At 39.6% G+C, this 24,893-nt stretch overlaps 1 protein-coding gene across 1 annotated transcript in view; it reads right to left on the reverse strand.

The window, feature by feature from the left end:
- CFAP74 (cilia and flagella associated protein 74) overlaps positions 1 to 24,893 on the reverse strand; it is a 331,535-nt gene that overhangs the window by 56,616 nt on the left and 250,026 nt on the right. The window contains 6 exon segments of the mRNA XM_053690359.1: positions 11,436 to 11,559; positions 11,755 to 11,886; positions 11,889 to 11,912; positions 14,450 to 14,569; positions 18,470 to 18,525; positions 21,263 to 21,372. Coding sequence (XP_053546334.1) covers positions 11,436 to 11,559; positions 11,755 to 11,886; positions 11,889 to 11,912; positions 14,450 to 14,569; positions 18,470 to 18,525; positions 21,263 to 21,372 — 566 coding nt within the window.

A 24,893-nucleotide genomic window follows, 5' to 3' on the forward strand; every position in this document is an offset into this window, starting at 1 on the left:
CACCGGGTCTATCCCACTCCTTGTTAACAATTTCAGTAAGTCTTTTAAGTATAGGAAAAACGTCAGTACACGTCGGTACCGCAAAATATTTATCCAACCTACATATTTTCTCTGGGATTGCAACCGTGTTACAATCATTCAGAGCCGCTAACACCTCCCCTAGTAATACACGGAGGTTCTCAAGCTTAAATTTAAAATTTGAAATGTCTGAACCCAGTTTATTTGGATCAGATCCGTCACCCACAGAATGAAGTTCTCCGTCTTCATGTTCTGCAAATTGTGAAGCAGTATCAGACATGGCCCTAGCATTATCAGTGCACTCTGTTCTCACCCCAGAGTGGTCTCGTTTACCCCTAAGTTCTGGCAATTTAGATAAAACTTCAGTCATAACATTAGCCATGTCTTGTAAAGTGATTTGTAATGGCCGCCCTGATGTACTTGGCGTTACAATATCACGCATCTCCTGAGCGGGAGATGCAGGTACTGACACGTGAGGCAAGTTAGTCGGCATAACTTCCCCCTCGTTGTCTGGTGAATTTTTCTTAACATGTACAGATTGGCTTTTATTTAAAGTAGCATCAATGCAATTAGTACATAAATTTCTATTGGGCTCCACATTGGCCTTTGAACATATTGCACAAAGAGATTCCTCTGTGTCAGACATGTTTAAACAAACTAGCAATTAGACTAGCAAGCTTGGAAAATACTTTTCAAATGAATTTACAAGCAATATAAAAAACGTTACTGTGCCTTTAAGAAGCACACAAAAAAACTGTCACATTGAGATAACAATGAACCGGTTTAGTTATAGCCATTAATTTTTCACATGAAATGCATTAATTTAGCAAAGGATTGCACCCATTAGCAAATGGATTATTAACCCCTTAATACCAAAAAACGAATAACAAATAAAATATATACGTTTTTATCACAGTCAAAGCACAGTCTCACAGGTCTGCTGTGAGTGATTACCTCCCTCAAACTAGTTTTGGAGACCCCTGAGCTCTGTAGAGACGTCCTGGATCATGCAGGGAGAATAAGGAAGACTGTGACTGAATTATTAATGCGTAGTAAAAGCGCCAAAATAGGCCCCTCCCACTCAAAATACAGCAGTGGGGAAGCTCAGTAAACTGATTTTATTCAAAATAAACGACAGCCAAGTGGAAAATAATGCCCATAAATTTTTCACCAAGTACCTCAGATAGAAAAACGATTAACCTGCCAGTAAACGTTTTAAATATATGAAATGATAATAAAAGCCTGTTGCTAGTCGCTATCACTGCAGAAAGGCTATAAGTTATATGTATACAGTATTTTCTTAGTGAAGTGCCATTCCCCAGAAATACTTTAGTGCCAACATACATACATAACAGCCTGATACCAGTTGCTACTACTGCATTTAAGGCTGTACTTACATTATATTGGTATTAGCAGTATTTTCTCAGTCAATTCCATTCCTTAGAAAATAATATACTGCAACATACCTCTTTGCAGGTGAACCCTGCCCGCTGTCCCCTGTTCTGAAGTTACCTCACTCCTCAGAATGGCCGAGAACAGCAAATGGATCTTAGTTACGTCCGCTAAGATCATACACAAACTCAGGTAGATTCTTCTTCTAATACTGCCTGAGAAGAAACAACACACTCCGGTGCTGTTTAAAAACAACAAACTTTTGATTGAAGAAATAAAAACTAAATTTAGTAACCACACTCCTCTCACACATCCTATCTATTAGTTAGGTGCAAGAGAATGACTGGATATGACGTAGGGGGGAGGAGCTATATAGCAGCTCTGCTTGGGTGATCCTCTTGCACTTCCTGTTAGGGAGGAGTTATAATCCCATAAGTAAGTAATGGATGACCCGTGGACTGACTACACTTAACAGGAGAAATACTGTTATTTAATTTTATATTTGCTTAGAAATGTTATCGTTGCTGTCACATTTGCTCTCTCCGGTTAGAAATGAGTGAAGGCTGCCCATATGAAGTCAGAGGGACATTTTTCTCCATGATGACAAATTTTAAAAAATGAAGCCTTCAACGTTCTCATAAGGCCATATAGAAAATATATATTTTTTCATATCCTAATGTCTCAAATAGCCCTGAATCTCTTTACTTTATTTTCTGGATTTATAGAAACAACCAATCAGAGGCAAAGTCCTACGTTTTTGAAACCATTTAAATGTAACTTTTTGAGATACAACATTTAAAATAAACTGTACTACTAAGTAGCTATATTTTTGCAATGGTTGCCGGCACTGAAGTTATATTTGGGATTTTTGTTTGTCGACACCCTTCTGTTCAACATGTCAATGGTATACCATATACAGCAGTACTGACTCTACATAGGATTTATGTATTATAGATAAATGTGTCATAAATAAACACTATTTTACATTCACCAATCAACTCAGGCTTAGAAAACAAAGCTATTTTCTATGAAAGAATCTTTAAATTTACATTATAAGTATCTATAAATTCTCATGGCCTTCCAATAAATCTACTAAATATCAATACATTTTAACACATTTGCACTAATTAGCACCACAATTGGCTCTAAAATATTTCTTAAGAACATAATGTTGTATTAATTTTGAGCTCTGAACTAATAGCTCCATATAAAACAAAATTTATGCTTACCTGATAAATTCCTTTCTCCTGTAGTGTGGTCAGTCCACGGGTCATCATTACTTCTGGGATATTAACTCCTCCCCAACAGGAAGTGCAAGAGGATCACCCAGCAGAGCTGCTATATAGCTCCTCCCCTCTACGTCACACCCAGTCATTCGACCGAGAACCAACGAGAAAGGAGAAGCCAAAGGGTGCAGTGGTGACTGGAGTATAATTTAAAAATTTTGACCTGCCATAAAAACAGGGCGGGCCGTGGACTGACCACACTACAGGAGAAAGGAATTTATCAGGTAAGCATAAATTTTGTTTTCTCCTGTTAAGTGTGGTCAGTCCACGGGGTCATCCTTACTTCTGGGATACCAATACCAAAGCTAAAGTACACGGATGACGGGAGGGACAGGCAGGCTCTTTATACGGAAGGAACCACTGCCTGAAGAACCTTTCTCCCAAAAACAGCCTCCGAAGAAGCAAAAGTGTCAAATTTGTAAAATTTGGAAAAAGTATGAAGAGAAGACCAAGTTGCAGCCTTGCAAATCTGTTCAACAGAGGCCTCATTCTTAAAGGCCCAAGTGGAAGCCACAGCTCTAGTAGAATGAGCTGTAATTCTTTCAGGAGGCTGCCGTCCAGCAGTCTCATAGGCTAAACGTATTATGCTACGAAGCCAAAAAGAGAGAGAGGTAGCCGAAGCTTTTTGACCTCTCCTCTGACCAGAATAAACGACAAACAGAGAAGACGTTTGTCGAAAATCCTTAGTTGCCTGTAGATAAAATTTCAGGGCACGAACTACATCTAGATTGTGTAGAAGACGTTCCTTCTTCGAAGAAGGATTAGGACACAAAGATGGAACAACAATCTCTTGATTGATATTCCTGTTAGTGACCACCTTAGGTAAGAACCCAGGTTTAGTACGCAGAACTACCTTGTCTGAATGAAAAATCAGATAAGGAGAATCACAATGTAAGGCAGATAACTCAGAGACTCTTCGAGCCGAGGAAATAGCCATTAAAAATAGAACTTTCCAAGATAACAGCTTGATATCAATGGAATGAAGGGGTTCAAAAGGAACACCCTGTAAAACATTAAGAACTAAATTCAAACTCCATGGTGGAGCAACAGTTTTAAACACAGGCTTGATCCTAGCCAAAGCCTGACAAAAAGCTTGAACGTCCGGAACCTCTGACAGACGTTTGTGTAAAAGAATGGACAGAGCTGAAATCTGTCCCTTTAAGGAACTAGCGGATAAACCCTTTTCTAAACCTTCTTGTAGAAAAGACAATATCCTAGGAATCCTAACCTTACTCCATGAGTAACTCTTGGATTCGCACCAATATAAGTATTTACGCCATATTTTATGGTAAATCTTTCTGGTAACAGGCTTCCTAGCCTGTATTAAGGTATCAATTACTGACTCAGAAAAAACATAATTTATGCTTACCTGATAAATTTATTTCTCTTGTAGTGTATCCAGTCCACGGATCATCCATTACTTATGGAATATATTCTCCTTCCCAACAGGAAGCTGCAAGAGTCCACCCACAGCAAAGCTGCTATATAGCTCCTCCCCTAACTGCCATATTCAGTCATTCGACCGAAAACATGCAGAGAAAGGAAAAACCATAGGGTGCAGTGGTGACTGTAGTTCAAATGAAAAAATTACCTGCCTTAAAGTGACAGGGCGGGCCGTGGACTGGATACACTACAAGAGAAATAAATTTATCAGGTAAGCATAAATTATGTTTTCTCTTGTTAAGTGTATCCAGTCCACGGATCATCCATTACTTATGGAATACCAATACCAAAGCTAAAGTACACGGATGATGGGAGGGACAAGGCAGGTACTTAAACGGAAGTTACCACTGCCTGTAAAAAACCCTTTCTCCCAAAAATAGCCTCCGAAGAAGCAAGGTATCAAATTTGTTAAATTTGAAAAGTATGAAGCGCAGACCAAGACTCCGTCTTGTAAATCTGTTCAACAGAAGCCACATTTAAAAAAGGCCCAAGTGAAAACCACAGCTCTAGTAGAATGAGCTGTAATCCCTTCAGGAGGCTGCTGTCCAGCAGTCTCATAAGCTAAATGAATTATGCTTTTTAACCAAAAAGACAGAGAGGCTGCTGAAGTCTTTTGACCTCTCCTCTGTCCAGAATAGACAACAAACAAGGTGAACGTTTGATGAAAACTGTAGTAGCTTGTAAGTAAAACTTTAAAGCACAAACCACGTCCAATATTGTGTAATAGACGTTCCTTCTTTGAGGAAGGATTAGGATACAAGCATGGAACAACTATCTCTTGAGTGATGTACTTGTTAGATACCACCTTAGGAAAAAACCCAGGTTGGTACGCAGGACTACCTTATCCGTACGAAGGACCAGATAAGGAGAATCACATTGTAACACAGATAACTTGGAGACTCTACGAGTCGAGGAATTAGCTACCCAAAAGGAACTTTCCAAGATAAAGATTGATATCTATGGAACAAAAAAGGTTCAAACGGAACTTCTTGAAGAACCTTAAGAATCAGGTTTAAGCTCCATGGCGGAGCAACAGTTTTAAACACAGGCTTGGATCTAACCAAAGCCTGACCAAATGCCTGAACGTCTAGAATACCTGCCAGACGCTTGTGCAAAAAAAATAGACAGAGTAAAAATCTGTCCCCTTTTAAGGAATTAGCTGACAACCCTTTTCTCAAAAACATCTTGGAGAAAAGATAATATCCTGGGAATCCAGACTTTACTCATGAGTAACCCTTGGATTCATAACAATCAGATATTTACACCATATCTATGTTCAATTTTCCTAGAGACAGGCTTTCATGTCTGTATTAAGGTATCAATGACTGACTCGGAGAAGCCATGCTTTGATAACATTAAGCGTTCAGTCTCCAGGTAGTCCATCTCAGATTGATTCTATTTAGATGGTTGAAAGGACCCTGAGGTAGAGGGACCTGTCTCTGAAGCAGAGACCGTGATGGAAAGGATGACATGTCCACCAGATCTGCATACCAGGTCCTGCGTGGCTACGCAGGCGCTGTCAAAAACACCAAAGCCCTCTCCTGCTTGGTCTTGACTTCCGGAGGAAATCCCACTCCCCCGGAAGAAAAGTCTGACGACTTAGAAAATCCACCTCCCAGTTCTCAACACCTGGAATATGGATAGCTGATAGACAAGAGTGAGTCTCTGTCCAGTGAATTATTGTAAGACTTCTAACATCGCTAGGGAACTTCTGTTCCCCCTTGATGGCTGATGTAAGCCACAGTCGTGTATATTGTCCGACTGAGTATGATGTACCTCAGAGTTGCTAACTGAGGCCAAGTCTGAAGAGCATGGAATATCACTCCCAGTTCCAGAATATTTATTAGAAGGAGGGTCTCCTCCTAAGTCCACTATCCCTGAGCCTTCAGGGAGTTCCAGACTGCATCCCAACCTAAAAGGCTGGCATCTATTGTAACAATTGTCCCATCTGACCTGCGGAAGGTCATACCCTTGGACAGATGGACCCGACATAGTCACCAGAGAAGAGAATCTCTGGTCTCTTGGTCCAGGTTTAACAGGGGGACAAATCTGTGTAATCCCCGTTCCTCTGACTGAGCATGCATAGTTGCAGCGGTCTGAAATGTAGACGTGCAAACGGTACTATGTCCCTTGCCGCTACCATTAAGCCGATTTCATTCATGTACTGAGCCACCGAAGGGCGCGGATGGGATGAAAAAAACACGGCAGAAATTTAGAAACTTTGACAACCTGGACTCCGTCAGGTAAATTTTCATTTCTACAGAATCTATCAGAGTCCCTAGGAGGGAAACCCTTGAGATTGGGGATAGAGAACTCTTTCCTTGTTCACTTTCCACCCATGTGATCTCAGAAATGCCAGTACTACGTCCGTATGAGACTGGGCAATTTGGATGTTTGACGCCTGTATCAGGATGTCGTCTAAATAAGGGGCCACTTCTATGCCCCGCGGTCTAAGGACCGCCAAAGCGACCCCAGAAACCTCCATAAAGATTCTTGGGCTGTAGATATCCCAAAGGAAAGAGCTACAAACTGGTAATGCCTGTCTAGAAAGGCAAACCTGAAAAACGATGGTGATCTTTATGCATCACAATGTGAGGATAAGCATCCTTCAAATCCATTGTAGTTCTCTATTGACTCTCCTGGATCATAGTTAAGATGGTACGAATAGTTTCCATCTTAAATGACGGAATTCTGAGGAATTTGTTTAAGATCTTTAGATCCAAAATAGGTCTGAAGGTTCCCTCTCCTTGGGGAACCACAAACAGATTTGAGTAAAAACTCTGTCCCTGTTCCTCTCTTGGAACTGGATGGATCTCGTACACAATGTAAGAATGCCTCCTTCTTTATCTGGTTTGCAGATAATTGTGAAAGGCGAAATCTCCCCTTTTTTTGGGGGGGGAATCTTTGAAATCCAGAAGATATCTCTGGGATATAAATTCCAATGCCTAGGGATCCTGGGCATCTCTTGCCCACGCCTGGGCAAAGAATGAAAGTCTGCCCCCTATAGGATCCGTTACCGGATAGGGGTCCGTTCCTTCATGCTGCCTTAGAGGCAGCAGCAGGCTCCTTGGCCTGCTTATCTTTGTTCCAGGTCCGATTGTCTCCAGACCGCCTTGGACTGAGCAAAAATTCCCTCTTGTTTTGCCTTAGAGGAAGAGGATGCCACACCTGCCCTGAAGTTTTTAAAAGGTACGAAAATTAGACTTTTTTTTTTTTCTTTTTTTTTCCCCTTGATTTAGACCTATCCTGAGGAAGGGCATGACCTTTTCCTCCAGTGATATAAGCAATAATCTCCTTCAAACCAGGCCCGAATAGGGTCTGCCCTTGAAGGGAAGTTAAGTAGCTTATTTATTAAAGTCACGACAGCTGACCATGATATAAGCCATAGCGCTCTGCGCGCCAGTATAGTAAAAAACAGAATTCTTAGCCGTTAGTCTAGTCAAATGAACAAGGCATCAGAAAACAAAGGAATTGGCTAGCATAAGCTTGTCAAATATATTCATCCAATGGAGTCGCTTAACTGTAAAGCCTCATCAAGAGACTCAACCCAGAACGCCGCAGCGACAGAAGCAATGTATGCAAGGGGCTGCAGGATAAAACCCTGTTGAATAAACATTTTTTATCCATTGGATCTAAAAAGCACAACTGTCCTCGTCAGAGGTAGTGGTACGCTTAGCTAGAGTAGAAACTCTTCTCTCCACCTTAGGAACTGTCTGCCAGAAGTCCCGTGTGGTGGTAACTATTAGAAAACATTCTTCTAAAAAATAGGAGGGGAAGAGAACGGCACACCTGGTCTATCCCATTCCTTATTAAAAAATTTTTTAGTAAACCTCTTTAGGTATTGGAAAAACATCAGTACACACCGGCACTGCATATTATTTATCCAGTCTACACAATTTCTCTGGCCCTGCGATTGTACACATTCATTCAGAGCAGCCAAAGCCTCCCTGAGCAACAAGTGGAGGTTCTCAAGCATAAATTTTAAATGTAGAAATATCAGAATCAGGTTAAATCATCTTCCCTGAGTCAAAAAAAAAAAAAATCACCCACAGACTAAGCATATTGTGAGGTAGTATCATACATGGTTAAAGCGTCTGTATGCTCTGTATCTACCCCCAGAGCTAACTGCTTTCCTTTAATTTCAGGTAGTCTGACTAATACTGCTGCCAGAATATTATTCACCACCTTTGTCATGTCTTGTAAAATAAACGCTATGGGCGCCCTTGATGTACTTGGCGCCATTTGAGCGTGAGTCCCTGAAGCGGGAGTCGAAGGGGTCTGACACGTGGGGAGAGTTAGTCGGCATAACTTTCCCCTCGACAGAATCCCCTGGTAAAGAAACGCTATGGGTGCCCTTGATGTACTTGGCGCCATTTGAGCGTGAGTCCCTAAAGCGGGAGTCAAAAGGTCTGACACGTGGGGAGAGTTAGTCGGCATAACTACCCCCACGACAGAATCCTCTGGTGATAATGTTTTTAAAGACAAAAAATGATCTTTATTGTTTAACATGAAATCAGTACATCTGGTACACATTCTAAGATGGGGTTCCACCATGGCTTTAAAACATAATGAACACAGAGCTTCCTCTATGTCAGACATGTTAGAACAGACTAATAATGAGACTAGTAAGCTTGGAAAACACTTTAAATCAAGTTAACAAGCAAATATATAAAACGTTACTGTGCCTTTAAGAGAAACAAATTTTGCCAAAATTTGAAATAACAGTGAAAAAAGGCAGTTAAACTAACAAAATTTTTACAGTGTATGTAACAAGTTAGCAGAGCATTGCACCCACTTGCAAATGGATGATTAACCCCTTAATACAAAAAACAGATTAACAAAACGAAAAATATGTTTTAAACAGTCATAACAGCTCCTACTTTTGAAGCCCTTTTGAGCCCCTTCAGAGATGTCCTATAGCATGCAGGGGACTGCTGAGGGAAGCTGAATGTCACTGTTTGTAATTTTAACTGCACCAACTGTAACTTTTATACTATAACAGTGGAAAGCCTCAGGAAACTGTTTCTATGCAAAATTTAAGCCAGCCATGTGGAAAAAACTTAGGCCCCAATAAGTTTTATCACCAAACATATGTTAAAAAACGATTAAACATGCCAGCAAACGTTTTAAAACACATTTTTTACAAGAGTATGTATCTCTATTAATAAGCCTGATACCAGTCGCTATCGCTGCATTTAAGGCTTTACTTACATTACTTCGGTATCAGCAGTATTTTCTTAGTCAATTCCATTCCTAGAAAAATATTTTACTGCACATACCTTATCTGCAGGAAAACCTGCACGCCATTCCCCCTCTGAAGTACCTCACTCCTCAGAATGTGTGAGAACAGCAAATGGATCTTAGTTACGTCTGCTAAGATCATAGAAAAACGCAGGCAGATTCTTCTTCCTAAATACTGCCTGAGATAAACAGCACACTCCGGTGCCATTTAAAAATAACAAACTTTTGATGAAGAATAAACTAAGTAGAAAGCACCACAGACTCTCACAACCTCCTATCTATGTTGAGGCTTGCAAGAGAATGTGCTGAATATGGCAGTTAGGGGAGGAGCTATATAGCAGCTTTGCTGTGGGTGGACTCTTGCAGCTTCCTGTTGGGAAGGAGAATATATTCCATAAGTAATGGATGATCCGTGGACTGGATACACTTAACAAGAGAAACCACGTTTTGATAAAATCAATCGTTCAATTTCCAAGCAGTCAGCTTCAGAGAAATTAGATTTTGATGTTTGAAAGGACCCTGGATCAGAAGGTCCTGTCTCAGAGGCAGAGACCAAGGTGGACAGGATGACATGTCCACTAGATCTGCATACCAAGTCCTGCGTGGCCACGCAGGCGCTATTAGAATCACCGATGCTCTCTCCTGTTTGATTCTGGCAATCAAACGAGGAAGCATCGGGAAGGGTGGAAACACATAAGCCACCCCGAAGGTCCAAGGTGCTGTCAAAGCATCTATCAGAACCGCTCCCGGATCCCTGGATCTGGACCCGTAACAAGGAAGCTTGGCGTTCTGTCGAGACGCCATGAGATCTATCTCTGGTTTGCCCCAACGTCGAAGTATTTGGGCAAAGACCTCCGGATGAAGTTCCCACTCCCCTGGATGAAAAGTCTGACGACTTAGGAAATCCGCCTCCCAGTTCTCCACGCCCGGAATGTGGATTGCTGACAGGTGGCAAGAGTGAGACTCTGCCCAGCGAATTATCTTTGATACTTCCATCATCGCTAGGGAGCTTCTTGTCCCTCCTTGATGGTTGATGTAAGCTACAGTCGTGATGTTGTCCGACTGAAACCTGATGAACCTCTGAGTTGTTAACTGAGGCCAAGCCAGAAGGGCATTGAGAACTGCTCTCAATTCCAGAATGTTTATTGGAAGGAGACTCTCCTCCTGAGTCCATGATCCCTGAGCCTTCAGGGAATTCCAGACAGCGCCCCAACCTAGAAGGCTGGCGTCTGTTGTTACAATTGTCCAGTCTGGCCTGCTGAAGGGCATCCCCCTGGACAGATGTGGCCGAGAAAGCCACCATAGAAGAGAATTTCTGGTCTCTTGATCCAGATTCAGAGTAGGGGACAAGTCTGAGTAATCCCCATTCCACTGTCCATTAGCAATGGATAACTAACCCTGAATAGCAGAAAAAAAGTGCAGAAAATAAAACGTTTTTTTATCACAGTCAATAACAATCTCACAGCTCTGCTGTGAGTGATTACCTCCCTCAAAATAACTTTTGAAGACCCCTGAGCTCTGTAGAGACGAACCGGATCATGCAGGGAAGACAAGAAACTTCTGACTGAATTTTCAGATGCGTAGCAAAAGCGCCAAAATAGTCCTCTCACACATCCTATCTATTAGTTGGGTGCAAGAGAATGACTGGGTGAGACGTAGAGGGGAGGAGCTATATAGCATCTCTGCTGGGTGATCCTCTTGCACTTCCTGTTGGGGAGGAGTTAATATCCCAGAAGTAATGATGACCCGTGGACTGACCACACTTAACAGGAGAAATATTACCTTCATTATCATCTTCCTCATCATGTACCCTTCACAGAGGTAATCGTTAGATGTTTGGATCATTAACAGCTTTTGTCCACTACCAATAATGACCTCAGTAACTTGCATTACAATCTAAATGGCATAGTTAGCTCTTTTGAAACCATATCTTAAATGACTTAATAATAATTATCAACATGTTTGTGTATCTTTATGTATGGCTACTAGCTTTGGACTTTTAAGAACGTTTTGATATATGAAAACACAATAGCTAGTTACGTAGATGATACTTACCAACTAAAGATTTCTCCTTAGAGCAGATAAAGCTGGGAAGTTTCTGTAAGTCATTGTGTCTGGTAACAGAAAGACTTTCCAGTTTCAGAGAATAGGTCACTGGAACTGTAGCCATGTTCTGCAACTTGAAAAAATATTGCGCCATTATTTAAAACGGTTAAAAACATAGTCACGGAATACAAGCACAAATATCTAAGTTTTTTTTTGTTTCTTTATGCTTTAATAACTTATTAAAATGGATTGAAAAATTAAAAAGTATATTGTATAAGTACAGAGCTGCTTTCTGCCTTCAATGATTCTTTAATAATTAATGGCTTACCTTAAAAGTTGTTGTGGTAATGTCATTAACCAAAACATATCCCATGTCTATGACACCTCCTTCCAATGAGCAGGACAAAGATGGCGTCAAGCCCTGACCTCTAAGTCCAAGCGTCAAGGTTTGATTGCAGACTACCGAACTTCCAGATTTTCAAAGAACTTCGACAAACAGCATTCATTATAAATTTAATATCTTTACATATTTATTGCAAAAAATCCCCCAAAAATTAAAACTTATGACAGAAGAATATATTATCTAATTAATTGCACCTAAAATTAATTTAGTTCAATCTATAATTTAATAGTATTTAAAAGCTGCAAGCAGTTATATGCTTGACTAAGTATAATGATACTGCCAGACTGTATGCTGTACTGGTCTATTTGAGCGATTTGTGACTTTTGGTACACTCGCACATAAGCATTACTTCTATCGGGAGATTATTCCTGCTTTGAAGTATCCTTAAGCCCCTAGACACTGTTAAGATGTTCAATGCCATCCTAAAACAACTGGGATTAAATGCCTTTAGGATGGCATGAAATGTCGTAACTTTTGCTGCGTCCTGCTCCCAGGTAATCCAACATGAGCCAATTAGCTGTGTTTTTAAAGCACATGATCGTAGTGACGATAATCGGCTTACTTTTGCACAGAACTTGGACAGATGAGTCCATCCTGAAGTGGTTAAATTTAGTTTCTTTAGGCCAATATATGACCCAGCGTATGTGTTGGGCAGTCTGTGGACATCAATGACTCCAGAAAACGTTATCATATTTTGCCCAAGAGAATTTATTGCACAGCATTAGACTTTATTACTGGTCACCAACTAATAAGTTGTTGTACTGAATTGATTTACCTTAAAAATATGAAATGCAAGTTGCTTTGACTATAACTTGCAATCGTGATGTCTGAGTAAGCTGGCCAAGTAACTAACAAAGGTTTTTTACCAGCTGTGTTTTCATGTATTTTGCAGGCATATCATCCCCATTTTATCCATTAGTATGATCTCCCCATGTATGCCACCCCTGTCAAAAGCTGCCTGGGTCCTATGGTGCTACCTGGTCCAATTACAGAGCTTCCTAATAATGCTCATTGGCTGACATGTACTTCCTAATAATGCTCATTGGCTGACAGGTACTTCCTGATAATGCTCATTAGCTGACGGGTACTTTCTGATAATGCTCATTGGCTGACAGATACTTCCTGATATTGCTCATTGGCTGACAGGTACTTCCTGATAATGCTCATTGGCTGACATGTACTTCCTAATAATGCTCATTGGCTGACAGGTACTTCCTGATAATGCTCATTAGCTGACAGGTACTTTCTGATAATGCTCATTGGCTGACAGATACTTCCTGATAATGCTCATTGGCTGACAGATACTTCCTGATAATGCTCATTGGCTGACAGGAACTTCCTGATAATGCTCATTGGCTGACAGGTACTTCCTGATAATGCTCATTAGATGATATGTACTTCCTACTAATTCAAATTGGTTGATAGTTATTTCCTTCTAATATTCACTAAGCTTTAGTGGGAAGTGCCTATATGTTCAATGAGAATTAGCAGTAAGTATCTATTGATAAAGAAACGCTATTAAGAAGTGTCTATCAGTCAGTGGGCATTAGCAGGATGTGCACAACTGATATTGGTATTTTAGTTTAAATGTAAACAGCTTTTACTTCATATGTATTCAGGCAATAAAATGCCAACATGTTTAAATGCCCCTTTCATATTGAGAACAGAACATTTTTAAATGTCCCATAAAGGGACATAACACAATTTTTTCTTTCTTGATTCAGACAGAACATACAATTTTACACAACTTTCCAATTTACTTCTATTACCATTTTTTTTCGTTTTCTTGATATCCTTTGACGAAAAGCAGGGATTTAAACTCAGAAATGTGCATGTGTCTGCGCACTATATGGTAATAGTTTTGGAACTTTGCTATACATTAGCAAGAGCACTAGACGGCAGCACTATTTCCTGTCATGTAGTGCATCAGGCATGTGCACACTACCTACCTAAGTATCTCTTCCGCAAAGAATAACATGAGAACAAAGCAAATTTAAATTGGAAAGTTTTTTTAAAATTGTATCCTCTAACTGAATAATGAAACAAACATAATATCCTAATGTAATTAAATTTTGCAAAAGCCAATTAAATATGCGTTGTCTCCATGGTAGCATATTTATGGCAGATGAGAACAAATTTGACCATATTTCCTATAAAGTGTAAGCTTAGTTAGTTTGTAGGGTAGTCTTATGCGTATCCCAGGCATCCGTGTTTACCTTCACTATCTCTAATAGAAGTTTATTCCATGAATCAACCACTTGTTCTGTGAACTGCTTCAGCAAAGAACTCCTGAACTCACTGCTCTTCAACTTGAGGTCAGGACCCTTATTATGGCGCTTCTATACATATTTAGGTTATACCAAGGAATATAATACCCTCTCTTCGTTATTTTTCTTATACAACCTATAAGGTAGAATAAATGCAAAATCCTTATCTGGGCTCAATTATCTCTTGTTCAATGGAAAGACAGTTTGCTCCACACTAATCAATAAATGATTTCACATTTTCATGATTTAGGTGAATTTCGGTGTGGAGCGTCAATTTGCACACGTTTTGCTTGACAAGTCTGCTACTGCATTAACAGAAAGACTTTAATGCATATCAATATGTGAATACTCACGGCATTATTCTCATCAGGTGAAAACGCAATAAGGAGAAAGCAAGTGTCTCCAGGTTGGACAACATCCACAGGATTCAGCAACATGAAAGGGCCACATGGATTCAATATAGAAAAACCAAGCTAGTCAATGACTGGTTAAGGAACAGATCTATCATTAATAAAGCCAGAATGCTATAATTATAGCTGCAATATAGGCCTAAATCATATGTGACTACAAATAATGAAGCCACTAAGATACATTATTTAGTGGCAGCATGTTATATGTGGGCCTATAACGAACATTATCATCTTGTGTGCTGCAATTGTTTTTCAATAGCCAAACCCCTCTGGCCACTTGCCTTATGTGAAGGAGCCAAACAGGACTTGCAACTGGAGTAAATTAGCCACTGTCATTATTTTAGCAAAAGTGTTATTGTTTTGCGTTATATTATCTGATGACCTCTGCTGAGGCCAATGTAGCAGGGTTAAGCTTGTAAAGTCTGCCATGTTGGCTTACAGGGCTCAGAATCAAAAAAAGGGGGTGGGGAGATAAATAATTAAAAAGTATTGCAAGTTTTTCAATATATTAAAGGGACAGTCTACACCAGAATTTTTTTATTGTTTTAAAAGATAGATAATCCCTTTATTACCCATTCCCCAGTTTTGCACAACCAACACTTTTATATTAATATACTTTTAACCTCTGTGATTATCTTGTATCTAAGCCTCTGCAAACTGCCCCTTTATTTCAGTTCTTTTGACAGACTTGCAGTTTAGCCAATCAGTGCCTGCTCCCAGATAACTTCATGTGCACGAGCACAGTGTTATCTATATGAAATACATGAACTAACACCCTCTAGTGGTGAAAAACTGTTAAAATGCATTCTGAAAAGAGGTGGCCTTCAAAGGCTAAGAAATTAGCATATGAACCTCCTAGGTTAAGCTTTCAACTAAGAATACTAAGAGAACAAAGCAAAATTGGTGATAAAAGTAAATTGGAAAATTGTTTAAAATTACATGCTCTATCTGAATCATGAAAGTTTATTTTGGCCTAGACAGTCCCTTTAATAATAATTTATATTATAATTGTAACACCGCTCCCTTGCGCCGCTCTGGCTTATATATATATATATACAAGCAACGATTAATACATTTCTTATCTATTTGAAAACAGAACAGAACACTATAATTTTGATCTAGTTAATTGCAGTTGTTTACTGATAATGACTATAGCAACATTTTACACACAAGTACTTTTAGTTGTACAAGTATTTTTTACTTTTCTTATTAATGTTTCTAATATCCACTGCTGTTTAATACTTGTAACAATGCTGAACATTCTTTCAGCTTGTTTTGTAAAAGTAAATATATCAAAATAATTCCTGGAAACCACTGATACATACTTACATATTTGCCAACAGTTTGGTTTAATTCTGCCGAACTTAAAGAAATAAAATGTGTTAGTCTGTTAAAGTAAATGACAATAATTATGTGTGCTGACAAAGACAAGCTTCATCACATATTCATGAGGCATCAATTTGTTAAGCGTGCCATCCTAATCCTCATGCTTTGTCATAAGAAAAAAACATAACCTAGAAACAGCACATTGTAAGTTTCTTGAATGTTAGAAGAGGTTATTTAAATGTTGTTTAACAATAGGTTAGCCCAGTGCTTAAAGGGACATAATACTCATATGCTAAATCACTTGAAACTGATGCAGTATAACTGTAAAAAGCTGACAGGAAAATATCACCTGAGCATCTCTATGCAAAAAAGGAAGATATTTTACCTCACAATTTCCTTAGCTCAGCAGAGTAAGTGCTGTGTAAAAAGTTATACTTCAGCTACTGTCCAGTAGAAATGAACTGCAGCCAATCAGCATTAACAGTGCTGAGGTCATGAACTCTTTTACTATGATCTCATGAGATTTCACTTAACTCTCATGAGATTTCATAGTAAACGTCCTTAAACGGAATAGGGTAATAACATGAGTGTGCATGAGGCACGCTCCCTTGCAGGTCCCGGGACAGGCAACTTATTTGCTGCTTTAAGTCCTTTACAATGGGGTGTGAATACTTAGGACATTTTGAGGTAAAATATCTTCCTTTTTTACATAGATTGTCACGAAAACCTCAGGATTTAGCTAAGAAGGGGTTAATTCTGTGTAGCTTGAACTCAAAACAGTTATTTGTTTTTCAAGAAGAATTGTGACTTGTGTTTTCTTTGAAGTGCCAGGAGCCTCCTAAATAGCTCCACCAAATGTTATTGTGTATGCATTGAGTCATAAAGCCACTCAAGCTCTTAGTCCCAGAGATACACAGGATAGAGTTTATGGCTTAGGCTGTCAATAGAATGCATGATGCAAAACAGGGCCTCCATCGCAAAAACTGACCAGGTCACTGAAAGGACATTGGTACATTATGTACATATGTGTGTGAAACTGTAATGACATTAAATGAAGGGAAATCTGTCATATCTGGTCTCAAATTGATTCTCCCAATGAAACTAGGAGATTCCTGATAGGTATATATAGAAATAGAGTTACCTAGCAGAACTTATAATGGATTGTATAATTTCAGGCAAGAACTTAGTCTATTGAAGGTCATAAAGACAGGGGGGTTTCTTAGCCCGCCCAGGAGGGTGTGGTAAGGCAACCTGATCTCTGGAAAATAGTATAAGAGTCTTATGTTTTTAACAATAAGGTTGTCATTCTTACAAGGGGAGCTGTTTTACAGAAGTAAGAAGCCATCATTTTCATGCCAGCCCCTGGCACGGATCTTAAAACTAGGAAGTATTCAATTCGGTTTTTCCTCCTTTTTATTTTAAAATACTGTTTACATGTGTAATTTTATTTGTAAAAACTTTTTATTAATAATGCATTGTGCATAATATTTTTGGCATAATAAATAATTCCTTTATTAAGTTTGGCCTTTGTCTAATAATTGAACCACGTTACTGAAAGAGACTGGAATATTAGTACTGTATAATTTAGGTTATTTTCTGCTAAATTGTATTTAGAGAGTTAATGTGTGAAGTCTGGGTTTTTTCTTAGGATTTTCCCTTTAATAAATTTTAAGTGGTGGCAGTATTGGAGCTATAGGATTGTTGGTTTAGTGTGGGTGGCATTAAAAGGGAGTTTTGGGCATTTCTCTTACGTCTAGTACAGACTAGGGAGTGTGGTTAACCCTTGCACCCACTAAACTGAATCACAAGCTTGCCTGGTGTGGCTAAATTGTAACCTATTTGTGACAGTAAAAGGGGGCTGATAACCCTTTCTGTGCCAAATAAGTGACTGGCACAGGGTTGGATAACCTTGGTTCGTCACAGAGATGTTCAGGTGATATTTTCTAGTCAGCTTTATACAGCTATGCTGCATCACTTTCAAGTGTTGTAAACATTTGGGTATCATGGCCCTTTAAAATTAGGCCTAGGGTGATAATGACTAACAGTGAGTTTATCTTAGTCTACTAAAGAACATTTATTCACATTAAACAGACATTAAAGGAACAATAACGTCTAAATTAAACTTTCATGATTCAGATAGAACATACAATTTTTAACAACTTACCAATTTACTACTGTTATCTAATTTGCTGTATTCTATTTGTATTGTTTGTTGAAAAGCATACCTAAGTAGGCTCAGAAGCAGCAATGCACTTCAGGGAACTAGCTTCTGATTGGCGGCTGCACATATATGCCTTTTGCCATTGGCTTACAGCTAACTCCCAGTTATGCATCGCTGCTCCTTCAACAAAGGATACCAATAGAATAAAGCCAATTTGATAATAGAAGTAAATTGGAAAGTTGTTTAAAATTGTATTCTCTATCTGAATCATGAAAGAAATATTTTGGATTTCATGACTCTGGGTAAAAATGGTAAAGCCTACAGCTTTGTTGGTAGTAAGACAGTAACATACCGTACAAGAATATTTTTACACACAAGAACATATATTAAAATAAATAACAATAACTAATTCTTAAAATTCCCAGTTTTAGATGAAGCCAAGAAAAAAAAAATCTTTAATTTCGTTTTAAGGATACGTGCAAAGGCTCTGGTGAAATGTTTTGTAGTGTAACTCTTTTTACCACTCTCTGACCTGCAATACAACCCCCCCCCAAGAAAAACAGGTTGATTAAGAAAACTAAGTAAATGCTTACATCACATATTAGTTAATAAGTGCATAACAAAATACAGCATAACATTCGGTATTGGTAAATGTGCATTTTTGTGTAACAGGTAAATCTCTCATCTTGCACTGACAAATTACCAGCCGTATATGGTGTGAGGGACTAACATGGTATGGATCATTAAAGGGATAGTCTAGTCAAAATTAAACTTTCATGATTCAGAGCGAACATGCAATTTTAAGCTACTTTCTAATTTACTCCTATTATCACATTTTCTTTATTCTCTTGGTATCTTATTTGAAAAAGCAAGAATGTAAGCATTGGATAAGCCCATTTTTGGTTCAGCACCTTGTTAGCGCTTGCTGATTGGTGTCTAAATGTAGCTACCAATCATCAAGCGCTACCCAGGGTGCTGAACCAAAAATGGGCCGGCTCCTAAGCTTACGTTCCAGCTTTTTCAAATAAAGATACCAAGTGAACGAAGAAAAATTGATAATTGGAGTAAATTTGAAAGTTGCTTAAAATTGCATGCTCTGTCTGAATCATGAAAGATTAAATTTGACTACACTATCCCTTTAAAGGGATACAAAGGTCAACATTGAAATGTGCATTGTTGCATTTCAGTGTTAAAAATACGCATTTTTGCACTATACTTCCATTAGGAAAAATGCTTCTAGCAAAAGTTATTACTGTTTTTCCAGAGGTATACGCATATATGCTGTGAGGGCCCATGCACAAAGCTTTACCCTGTGCGGGAGATCAATACTTTTAATTCAACTGCACAATCGAGCAATTTTTTTACTGCTAGGGTAATGATACTTAATTCTGCACATTGCGCAGAATTATGTAACATTAATAACAACATTTACTGTCATCATGAGACTAATTTGAGTCTGGGGGCATCGAAGAGGTCCAAATAAGACATGGACATAGTAAATTAATCTGGCAATAGTGGCTGAAATCTGAAATAGGCAGAACGGAAATTCCACACTATAAGTGCCCAAGAACCAGGTCAAAGTGTATATAGAAGGTATCACTGTGCTCTAACTTCTACGTGTTGGATAGCATACAAGCCCTAAATTCCTCTCCATTCTTTTTGTTATTTAAGAAGACAGGTCCAGTTGTACCTCCTCTATCCCAGTCCCAATGTATAGTGTTCAGCTAGAAAGTATGCATTTTCATTAAATTGGTAACTCTTAGAAAATGTTTTAGGGTGGTAATATTCCCATATACAGTGGATATAAAAAGTCTACACACCCCTGTTAAAATGTCAGGTTTCTGTGATGTAAAAAAATGAGACAAAGATAAATATTTCAGAACTTTTTCCACCTTTAATGTGACCTATAAACTGTACAACTCAATTGAAAAACAAACTGAAATCTTTTAGGTGGATGTAGCTGTGTAGCAATCACATTCAAAATCATGTTAAATAGGAGTCAGCATACACCTGCCATCATTTAAAGTGCCTCTGATTAACCCCAAATAAAGTTCAGCTGCTTTAGTTGGTCTTTCCTGAAATGTTCTTAGTCGCATCCCACAGCAAAAGACATGGTCCACAGAGAGCTTCCAAAGCATCAGAGGGATCTAATTGTTAAAAGGTATCAGTCAGGAGAAGGGTACAAAATAATTTCCAAGGCATTAGATGTACATGTGACAACAATCTCACGTATTCTTCATATGTCTGGGCTATGGGGTCGAGTGGAAAGACGAAAGCCTTTTCTTACAAAGAAAAACATCCAAGCCAGGCTACATTTTGCAAAAACACATCTGAAGTCTCCCAAAAGCATGTGGGAAAAGGTGTTATGGTCTGATGAAACCAAGGTTGAACTTTTTGGCTATAATTCCAAAAGATATGTTTGGCGCAAAAACAACACTGCACATCACCAAAAGAACACCATACCCACAGTGAAGCATGGTGGTGGCAGCATCATGCTTTGGGGCCGTTTTTCTTCAGCTGGAACTGGGGCCTTATTTAAGCTAGAGGGAATTATGAACAGTTCCAAATACCAGACAATATTGGCACAAAACCTTCAGGCTTCTGCTAGAAAGCTGAACATGAAGAGGAACTTCATCTTTCAGCATGACAACGACCCAAAGGATACATCCATATCAACAAAGGAATGGCTTCACCAGAAGAAAATTAAAGTTTTGGAATGGTCCAACCAGAGCCCAGACCTGAATTCGACTGAAAATCTGTGGGGTGATCTGAAGAGGGCTGTGCACAGGAGATGCCCTCGCAATCGGACAGATTTGGAGTGTTTTTTGCAAAGAAGAGTGGGCAAATCTTGCCAAGTCAAAATGTGCCATGCTGAAAAACTCATACCCAAAAAGACTGAGTGCTGTAATGAAATCAAAAGGTGCTTCAACAAAGTATTAGTTTAAGGGTGTGCACACTTATACAACCATATTATTTTTATATTTTTTCTTCCCTCTACCTAAAAGATTTCAGTTTGTTTTTCAATTGAGTTGTACAGTTTATAGGTCACATTAAAGGTGGAAAAAGTTCTGAAATGATTTATCTTTGTCTCATTTTTTTACATCACAGAAACCTGACATTTTAACAGGGGTGTGCAGACTTTTTATATCCACTGTACCTAAAACCTCACCAAGTGATTTGCACACATATCTATTACTCTATAAATCTATAATGAAATCTGAAATGTGCAGGTATTAATTAATGCTATGTCAGTTAATATTACTGAGTACCTGTTGCAACTTCTCCAAAGCAAATAAGCTGTCTTCCATTCTCAGAGATGACAATAACAGGAGGCGCTACAGCGGGACAATGTAGCTCCAGGTATAAGGTGTTGTGAGGGCTGTTGAGGTACAAACATAATTGGTTAATAAATTGAATAATTAAAGTTTTAATTAATTAATTCTGCATGCTGTGAAAAATATATATATTTGTAAATTTGCTGTCCCCCTCAAAATAACTCAACACACAGCCATTAATGTCTAAACCGTTGGCAACAAAAGTGAGTACACCCCTAAGTGGAAATGTCCAAATTGGGCCCAAAGTGTCAATATTTTGTGTGGCCACCATTATTTTCCAGCACTGCCTTAACCCTCTTGGGCATGGAGTTCACCAGAGCTTCACAGGTTGCCACTGGAGTCCTCTTCCACTCCTCCATGACGACATCACGGAGCTGGTGGATGTTAGAGACCTTGCGCTCTCCCACCTTCCTTTTGAGGATGCCCCACAGATGCTCAATAGGGTTTAGGTCTGGAGACATGCTTGGCCAGTCCATCACCTTTACCCTCAGCTTCTTTAGCAAGGCAGTGGTTGTCTTGGAGGTGTGTTTGGGGTCGTTATGTTAAAATACTGCCCTGCGGCCCAGTCTCTGAAGGGAGGGGATCATGCTCTGATTCTGTATGTCACAGTACATGTTGGCATTCATGGTTCCCTCAATGAACTGTAGCTTCCCAGTGCCGGCAGCACTCATGCAGACCCAGACCATAACACTCCCACCACCATGCTTGACTGTAGGCAAGACACACTTGTCTTTGTACTCCTCACCTGGTTGCCGCCACACACGTTTGACACCATCTGAACCAAATAAGTTTATCTTGGTCTCATCGGACCACAGGACATGGTTCCAGTAATCCATGTCCTTAGTCTGCTTGTCTTCAGGAAACTGTTTTCTGGCTTTCTTGTGCATCATCTTTAGAAGAGGCTTCCTTCTGGGACGACAGCCATGCAGACCAATTTGATGCAGTGTGCGGCGTATGGTCTGAGCACTGACAGGCTGACCCCCACCCCTTCAACCTCTGCAGCAATGCTGGCAGCACTCATACGTCTATTTCCCAAAGATAACGTCTGGATATGACGCTGAGCTTATGCATTCAACCATGGCAAGGCCTGTTCTGAGTGGAACCTGTCCTGTGAAACTGCTGTATGGTCTTGCCCAACGTGCTGCAGCTCAGTTTCAGGCTCTTGGCAATCTTCTTATAGCCTAGGCCATCTTTATGTAGAGCAACAATTCTTTTTTTCAGATCCTCAGAGAGTTCTTTGCCATGAGGTGCCATGTTGAACTTCCAGTGATCCGTATTAGAGAGTGAGAGCGATAACACCAAATTTAACACACCTGCTCCCCATTCACACCTGAGACCTTGTAACACTAACGAGTCACATGACACCGGGGGGGGGGGGAATGGCTAATTGGGCCCAATTTGGACATTTCCACTTAGGGGTGTACTCACTTTTGTTGCCAACGGTTTAGACATTAATGGCTGTGTGTTGAGTTATTTTGAGGGGATAGCAAATTTACACTGTTATACAGGCTGTACACTCACTACTTTACATTGTAGCAAAGTGTCATTTCTTCAGTGGTGTCACATGAAAAGATATAATAAAATATTTACAAAAATTTGAAGGGTGTACTCACTTTTGTGAGATACTGTGTGTGTGTATATATATATATATATATTTATATATATATATATATATATATATATATATATATATATATATATATATATATATATATATATATATAAAAATAAAACAAGTTCTATGCATAGTCATCACCCCCAGTATAGTACATCAGTCTGTTCCCACTTAAAAAAGACAATGAAGACCAAATTTGGCCTTCCGTGGGGCTCCTCTGTGAGGTACACCCATACCCCTCTAGGCACACTGGGCAACTGGTTTACATTTGGTTGCCCTTTATGGTAGACTAGTCCACAAGGGCCAGTATTTAGATATATAACAAAATAAAAGTACTCAACCAGAGAACAATTAAAATACATAATAGCCTTTTCTAAGACTGGTCACCACCTAGGAGATGCTTATTTTAGCCAAAAATGATCATTTCAAGTAAAATAACTTTCCTGCAGAACATTTGTCTGGTCCCAAAATTCCAAGCAACATCCCTCTTAAAGTCCGACATGACAAACCCAGATATGCATTGTGGTATTCTGTGGGCCTTGTCAGTGAAGTGCAGCCATATGTCCCTAGCCATACTAAGTACACAAAAGTATGCTCTTATTGATCTTGGGAAAAATCGTGCCACTTTATTTCACAATAAGACATGGAAAAACATAAATTATGCTTACCTGATAATTTTATTTCCATCGAGGGGAGGAGAGTCCATGGCTTCATTCATTACTAGTGGGAATTAAGAGCCTGGCCACCAGGAGGAGGCAAAGACACCCCAACCAATGGCTTAAATACCTCCCCCACTCCCCTCATCCCCCTGTCATTCTGCCGAGGGAACAAGGAATAGTAGGATAAATATTAGGGTATAAATGGTACCAGAAGAGAATATAAAATTTAGGTCCGCCCATCGGAAATACGGGCGCGGGCCGTGGACTCTCCTCCCCTCAATGGAAATAAAATTATCAGGTAAGCATAATTTATGTTTTCCATCTAAAGGGGAGAAGAGTCCACAGCTTCATTCATTACTAGTCGGAACATATACCCAAGCTCTAGAGGACACTGAATGAAACCGGGAGGGTAAAAAGGCGGACCCTTAATCTGAGGGCACCACAGGCTATAGAACCTGTCTCCCAAAAACCGCTTCCGCAGAAGCAAAAACGTCAAATTTGTAAAACTTAGTGAAGGTATGCAAGGAGGACCAGGTAGCCGCCTTGCAAATCTGCTCCATAGAAGCCTAATTCTTGAAGGCCCAAGATTAAGTTACCGCTCTAGTGGAATGAGCCGTAATCCTCTGAGGAGGCTTATGACCCGCTGTCTCATAGGCCAAGCGGATCAGGCTCCTCAGCCAAAAAGACAAAGAAGTAGCAGAAGCCCTCTGACCCCTGCGCTTCCCTGAATACATGACAAAAAGAGAGATAGATTGTCTGAAATCCTTTGTTGCCTGAAGATAAAATTTCAAGGCACGAACCACATCCAGATTATGAAGTAACCTCTTAGGAGAAGGAGGATTAGGACATAAAGAAGAAACGACTATCTCCTGATTGATGTTGCGGTTAGACACCACCTTGGGGAGAAACACCACACCAGTGCGAAGAACAGCCTTATCCGCATGAAACACCAGATAAGGGGGCTCATATTGCAAGGCCGCCAGCTCAGAAACTCTGTGTGCCGATGCAATAGCCAACAGAAAGAGAACCTTCCATAATAGAATTTTTATGTCAAGAGAATGCATAGGTTCAAACGGAACCTTCTGCAAGACCTTAAGTACCAAGTTTAAGCTCCAAGGGGGAGCAGACTGCTTAAAGACAGGCCTGATTCGAGATAGAGCCTGAACAAAGGATTGTATGTCAGGGAGATCAGAGAGTCTCCTGTGTAACAGAACAGATAAAGCCGAAATTTGCCCCTTTAGGGAACTAGCGGCGAGACCCTTCTCAAATCCCTCTTGAAGAAAGGACAAAA

The sequence above is a fragment of the Bombina bombina genome, chromosome 8 (assembly GCF_027579735.1).
Source record: "Bombina bombina isolate aBomBom1 chromosome 8, aBomBom1.pri, whole genome shotgun sequence".
NCBI lineage: Eukaryota > Metazoa > Chordata > Amphibia > Anura > Bombinatoridae > Bombina > Bombina bombina.